Here is a 6858-nt window from a genome sequence, read left to right as displayed (position 1 = left end):
CTGGCTTCTTTTGGAAGCGGGTGGGCGACGGTTGAGGGAAACGAGGTCCGAAAAGGATTCAAGAGCAGGACCAAAGGCAAGAAGACTGGAGGCTTTTAGGATTCCCATGCTTGGGTCTCCTCAAAAGCAGATGGTTTCCCTGGTCTTGAAAGATGGTTCTCAGTCACCGGCATTTTAAGCGACATTTAGGAAACTTCTCACCCCCACCCATCCTACCCTACTTTCTGGTAGGGGGGAAAAAAAACCAAAACCAACCAAACAAACAAAAAACCAAAACCCCAAAAAACCAAACAGTGGCTGAGAAGTTGTTTTATTTCCTTCCCCAATCGGACTTTATAAAAATAGCCAAGCTCAGGGCGCCCGAGCCAAGCTCTCCCTTCCTTAATGTTGTCCTGAGCCGTGCTGACCTAAAAATACCCTCAGCACACAGTCTCCTCTTCTGTCTCCAGGCGGGTCCGGCTTGGCCGCAGATGGCGTCTGGAGACTGGGAGAAACAGCGGGGTCGCCCCTTGCCTCTTCCTAAGACTGTCCCTTTAAATCCTGGAGGAGGGGGAAAAAAGAGCAGTGAGCGGATAGTGTCTCTCTCCGCCTTCGGCCTCCCCCCACCCCCCGCCAACTCTGTCGCCCCCCCATCACCCCAGCCCCCAACTCCCGCCCACCCCCACTCGCCTTTCCCAGTCCTTCCCCCCTCCCCTACAAAGCTTCCCACCCAGCAACAGTTTCTGTCAAAATATAAATTAAGCGATGCAGAGGAGGAGGCTGAGTGCATGTGTGAAAGGGCGAGCAGGGAGAGGGAGAACGCGAGGGAGGGAGGGAGGGAGGGAGGAGAAAGGGAGAGGGAAGGGAAAGAGAGAGAGAGAGAGAGAAAGAGAGGGAAGCAAGCAAGCCGACCGCAGACATCCGGGCCCTTTCTGCACATTCCAGTCCCCATAGCCCTGCAGAAACTCCGGTCAGCACCGCAGTCGTGAGACCCGGACTGTGGCTCAAGCCAGGCACCATCGCACTGGTGCCGCTGTTCCTGGAGACTGACAGAAGCCCAGGGTGCAGCAGATAGAAAAAGAGGAGGTGGAGGAAGAAGAGGAGGAGGAAGAGGAGGAGGAGGAGGAGCAGAAGCAGCGGCAGCAGCAGCAGTAAGGGCTGTAGCAACAGCAGCAGCAGGAGCTGCCTGCTTTGCCTGTCGCGGCTACTGCTCCAAAGCCCAGAGCCGGTGCCACGAGACTGACAGAGGCGCAGCGCGAGCGCTTTCACAGCTGGGCTGGTTCGGCCACTGCCGCGGGATTCTGTCAGAGGTGGCAGAGACCGTGGCAGCTTGAGAAGGGACAGAGAGCTGCAAAGTACATCGCAGAGGGAAGCGAACTGAGGAGGCTTCAGTCACCGAAAGGTGAGGGTCTCCTCTGCTCCTGAGCTCCTTTTTACATCCTTGAAAACCCCCCTGTCCTTTTATCTTCCATCCTTCCTAGTATCTCTATGCCTTGCTTTGGGGCAAGAAGGTTGAGGATATTTTTTACGTTTTATTTCTGTAGTTGCTGCTATTTCTCTTGTGGTCCGGACAGGTTTGGGAGCCTTCTCCTCTGCGAGAAGCTGGGGACTATTCCTGGGATCCAAGGAGGTGGAGAAGATGCGGTGGCGATTCAAGGGTTTCTTGTGGCAGCCATGCAACTGGGGAAGGAGGGAAACGGGGAGGGGAGAGTGGAGCAAGTGAGCTAGAGAGACTCCTAGTTGGCATTAGTGGACGAAGTAGCTAACGGGAATCGGGAGAGATTCTTAGGGGGAACTTTTGAGACAGTCTGGTAACCCCAGGGGGACAGCGGTTACTTTCGGGAGCAGAGAGAGGCGGAGCGAGGAAAAGTTAAGCAGCGACAGGTGGTTTCCGCTGAAAGTTCTGTTGCAGCTCGTCCCGAAAGTTACATTGGCATTTTGGAAAGGGACGATTTCCTTTTTCTTTTCTCCCCCTACGCGCTTTCTTTACTTGGGAGGTGGGGGCTGGAGGATGCGGGGGAGTGCCGTCTGCAAGAATGTCCTGGCGCCGGAACCTCCTGAGCTTCACGCCTTGGCGATTCTGCCAGGCCAGGGGGAGGGGGTGGTGGTGCCAGGAGATGAGACAGGACGCCTTAGAGAAGTAACCAGGGACTGAAGTTGGATAGCGCCTTCTGCCTCAAGCTTAGTACTCAAGGGACTCAGAGAGGAGGGGAGCTGCGAGTGGCAGGCAGCTGGGAAAGGTGAGCTAGCACTAAGGTTGAGGGGAAGGGAAGTACTAAGTGTGGCCAACGTTTCAGATATATTTTTCTTAAATCCTGGTGAAAATAAAGGTTCTAAACGGTGCCTAGCGCAGAGGACTAGAAGGAGAGAGTATATATCCTTTCAGCGGTTTGCACTGTAACCTGCCAGGACGTGTGTGTGTGTGTGTGTGTGTGTGTGTGTGTGTGTGTGTCTTTTGAAAGAAATCCTACTTGGGTCACTGTGTCCTTTGTTGTTCTGGTTATTTGTTTGATTTCACCAGATGAATGGGCAAGGAATCCCTAGCAGGAGGGAATAAGCACGTTTCCCTTTTCCTTTGTAACCCAATGAAACTTAGAGCCGTTTGTGGAAACAGTCTGGGGAGCTGCTTAGTCCTGATGGTTTCTGCTTCTGGTCCGTCGGGGTGCTGGTGTTTAAGTATTTCTGAAAAACTGTCGCCAGTGGTCGACAAGAAAACATCAGTTCTGACACTGAATGGTGAAGTTTTATTTTCAGAGATGAGAGTAGGTTGGGGGTGGGGAAAGGACCAAGAACCCTAGAAAAAGGGAGATAATGGAAAGGGACATGTAGTGCAGGAGTTGGAAATGCTGTCATTCCCAGGCGTGATTTTGATTATCATTAGCACAAATCCAATTCAACTCATCAAGCATTTGTTAGGTGCCTACTATATGCAAGACACTGCACCAGGCACTGGGATTGCAAACATAAAATGCATGAAAACACAAGACTATGAATATGGCCTTTTATCTGTCTTCTGCTAAAAGAAATCCTAATAGGCTTGTAGACTTTCAGGTCTGAAATAAATAAAAGTTAGTAAAGAAGAAAAAACATCACAGTGCTTGATCATTGTCAAGGATAAGTGAATGCATATTGACTGATCTATTTGATTGTTTTATGAGAAAATAAGCTAAAATTTGACAGCAAAGACTTTTTTTTTAATCCTTACCATCCAGCCACATTTAAACCCAGGACCTTCTGTCTCTAGGTCTGGCTTTCAAGCACTGAGTCACCCAGGTGCCCCTTAGCTTTTAAACAGTAAACACAGAATTTCAGAGTTGCCTAGGAGGGAGGAACAGTGAGATAGGGAGGGAAAGAATGCTGACTATAGAATCAGAGAACCCTTGTTCAAATCTCAAATCCTGCCTTTGATGCCAACTACTACTGTCATCCTAAAGAAGTCAGTCAGTCTCTTGGGCCTCAGTTTCCTTATCTGCAAAGTGAAGTAGTTGAATGACTTCTGAGATCCCTTCTAATTTTAAATCCATGTCTGATCCAATTTTCTTCTTACACAAATAAGGAAATGCCTAAAAGTTAAGTGACTTGTCAAAGGTAAACTAGATAGGAGCAGAAACTAAGTATAATTCTGACCCCCGAGTTCCCTGTGAAATGATTTTTACATGTACCAAAGATGAGAAAAGCTGTGTCTACTCTACCTCTCTGAGAAGGAGAGATCGCTTGATCTACTTTTCCATGTATCTCTTCTCAGTTGTCAGATATTTACAGTGTGGATTATTGTCCTGGTCATATTAAGGGAAGACATGCCAAGAGAGGATTCAAATGATTGTGAAGGTGTACTCTCTCCCTCAAGTAACTTATAGTCAAATGACATGCACAGAAATGAAAATGTGTTGTTTGTCCCAATTATAAAATGCACTTTGCTGTCCCCTTCCTCCCTAGTGGTTTGTATAAAACAAGTGCAGCCTCTAATCAACTCTTAGTAAGAGAATGAATGAAAATGATGAAGATGAAGAGAGCAGTAATAATTAAAATAAATAAACTATATTGAATGGAAAGAAATGTGAAAAACACAGCAAAGATATTTTATGTGATAATTTATGTAATTGTTTTTTCAGTGAATGTTTACCTCTTTTTTTTTTCAAAAAGTTTTTGTAGAATCACAGAGTAGGATGGATCTTTAGAGGTCCTTTATTCCAACCTACATCTCTAAAAGAATCCTTTTCATCTTGTGTCTGAAATCTTTATTTATTTATTTATGAATCAAAACTACCATTTTATTATCTTAGTGTGATCAGACAGATTTTGCCATTTGATCCAGGAATAGTTTGGCTACAGTAGACATCGTAGACTAGTTAGTAACTTGTGGAAAATATTTTTCCCTATGCCATGTGAAATCTTTGTTTAAAGATGTAGGGCTCATACTGGGGCCAGGGGGAAGAGGTGGTGTAATGGATCAAGAATTGCCCATGGAGCCCTGAGTTCAAGGCTGCTTCGTCATAAACTAGCTCTGAAATCTAGGCAAGTCAGTATCATTTTAGTTCCCCAAGCAAACTCCCAAAGACTTTAAGGTGCTGATCTATTCCCGTGACAAGAGTTGCTTATGAGGGCAGAATCACAAGTCCTGTCCATATAAATATATACCTATATATATAAACATATATATATATATCTACACATATGCCTATATTTAAATCTCCATAGGGACTTCTGCAAGGAATCATAGGATTTTTAGATGAAAGGAACCTTATAGACCATTTAGTCCAACATCCTTATTTTACAGATGAGGAAACTGAGGGCTAGAGATGAAGAAGTGCTCTAACAACAACACAGGTGACAGGAATGATACAGATGTGTATATATATTTATCACTCTACATAAGTGAATAGGTAGCTGCTGAGAAATTCAAGGGAGATGAAGCCATTTATTTCCGGTAATTCTCTTTCATCCCAAGCCCCCAAATCATCTCCAGGCTTAACGGCTTTTCTTTTTCCTGACAGGTTAGGAACAAACAAGGCCTCATGCGGTTTCCTAATCTTAAACACTAAATTACATTGCCACCCAACATGTCCTTTGTTTCCTGCTTAAAACAAAATAAAAACACCCCCCCAACCTCATTTCTTGTACAATAGGCCTCCCATGGGGCATTATCTTAACATCTCTTGATCTCTTTCCCCCAACAACTAACTCAAGCTGGTATTGCTACATTATATGGTTTGATGAACTGAGATAAGCCTGGAGCTTAGGGGTGTCCCTGAATCGATGTTTTTTTGGGAGAATGCCCAAGAGGAGCCTAATTTTGGATCAGTTACCTCATGGACATAAAGGCAATAAATGACTGTAGCAGATATCAAAAGAGAAGGATGAGCAATTGTTAGGAATGTTTGACAATGTCAACGAAGATTTAAAAATAATTTTTTTCTGCTCTATTTTCATTGAATAAAGATTGAGCATCAGCAGGTGAGAATGGCAGGGTTTAGGAGGTGGGGGTGATGGGAGTAGGGGTAGGCACACAATGTCTGGTCTCTGTCCTCCCACCTCGCCTCACAGATTGGTCTGTTTCTCAGATAAAAGTCCTCCCATTGGCTCTCAGAGAACTGGTACATGAAGTGCCCAGCCTTGTCCACCTCCCCAGCAACCTCACTGAAGGCCTGGCAATTATTAGAGACCTAAAGGACATCAGCAGCGAACTCTGTAGAGTCAGAGTATGTGACCTGAAAGTGCCCACGGGGTTTTTGATGATGCACCTCTAGCCACTCACTAGCTGGGGATTCACAGGCTCCAAGAAGGTTGGCAATGAATAGTCACTGTAATTCACAGTTATAAAAATCTTCAAAACTTAGGTAGTATAGGTAAAATACACATAAACATATATAAATATATATTAATCTTTAAAATGCATACATAAATATATATATTAAACTTTAGGACTTAGGTAGCATAGGTAAAATACATATATACATATATAAATATATTAATCATTAGGACTTAGGTAGTATAGGCAAAATACATATATAAATATATATTAATTTTTAAGACTTAGGTAGCATAGATGAAACATATACATACATATAAATATATATTAATCTTTAGGACTTGGGTAGCATAGGTAAAATACATACATGTATACATATATAATATATATATAAATCTTTAAAACTTAGGTTGTGTCACCTATTTTACCTATAAATATTTTTAATATATATAATATAAATGTATATGTATGTATATATATATATATATATATATATATATATATAGCTGAAGGAGTAGAAATGGGAAGAGCAGGAGGAACTGACCAAATACACATGAGAAAATCCATAGTGTTAATGGCATTTTTTCTAAGTACATTAGACATTGATTTTCAGCATAACTCGAGAGAGATAAATCACAAAATGCTAAACTTTAAGCGGGGAAATGACCCCTTCCTTGTAATTTACAGGTAAGGAATCTTAGGCCTAGAGAGGTTATAATTTGGCCAAGATTACACAATTATTATAATATTATTTCAGGTATTATTAATTACACAGGTAATTAGTGGTGGAGTTGGCATTTGAACCCAGATTGTCCGACTCTAAGGAAGAGTACTTAACAAACTCATCTTAAGGGATCAGGGATGTATATGGGTGGGTCCTACTTTAAGCATAACTGAGTTATGCCATAGGTAGTGGAACAGATGATATAGCCCTGGACCTGGAGTCAGGAAGATTTGAGTTAAAATCTAGCCTCAGATACATACTTGCTGTCTGACCCTGGGCAAGTCATTTAAGCTCTGTTGGTCTCTGTTTCCTCAAATGGAGATAATAATAGCATCTACCTCAAAAAGTTGTTATAAAGATCAAATGAGATAATATTTGTGAAGGTACTTAATACCTGGAATGTAGT

At 43.3% G+C, this 6858-nt stretch overlaps 1 protein-coding gene across 1 annotated transcript in view; it reads right to left on the bottom strand.

The window, feature by feature from the left end:
• Positions 1–299: 299 nt before the first annotated feature.
• Positions 300–6858, bottom strand: part of LOC103093611 (uncharacterized) — a 142711-nt gene continuing 136152 nt past the window's right edge. The window contains exons 2-5 of the mRNA XM_056821102.1: positions 1970–2110; positions 1477–1659; positions 892–1183; positions 300–540 (exon numbers count right to left, since the gene is read on the bottom strand). Coding sequence (XP_056677080.1) covers positions 311–540; positions 892–1183; positions 1477–1659; positions 1970–2110 — 846 coding nt within the window. The 3' untranslated portion in view covers positions 300–310. The remainder of the gene's footprint in view (positions 541–891; positions 1184–1476; positions 1660–1969; positions 2111–6858) is intronic.

Source organism: Monodelphis domestica, chromosome 3 (genome assembly GCF_027887165.1).
Source record: "Monodelphis domestica isolate mMonDom1 chromosome 3, mMonDom1.pri, whole genome shotgun sequence".
In the NCBI taxonomy this organism is placed as follows: Eukaryota; Metazoa; Chordata; class Mammalia; order Didelphimorphia; family Didelphidae; genus Monodelphis; species Monodelphis domestica.
Note: the sequence above shows the minus strand (reverse complement) of the source record. Positions and strands in the feature narration are given on the sequence as shown.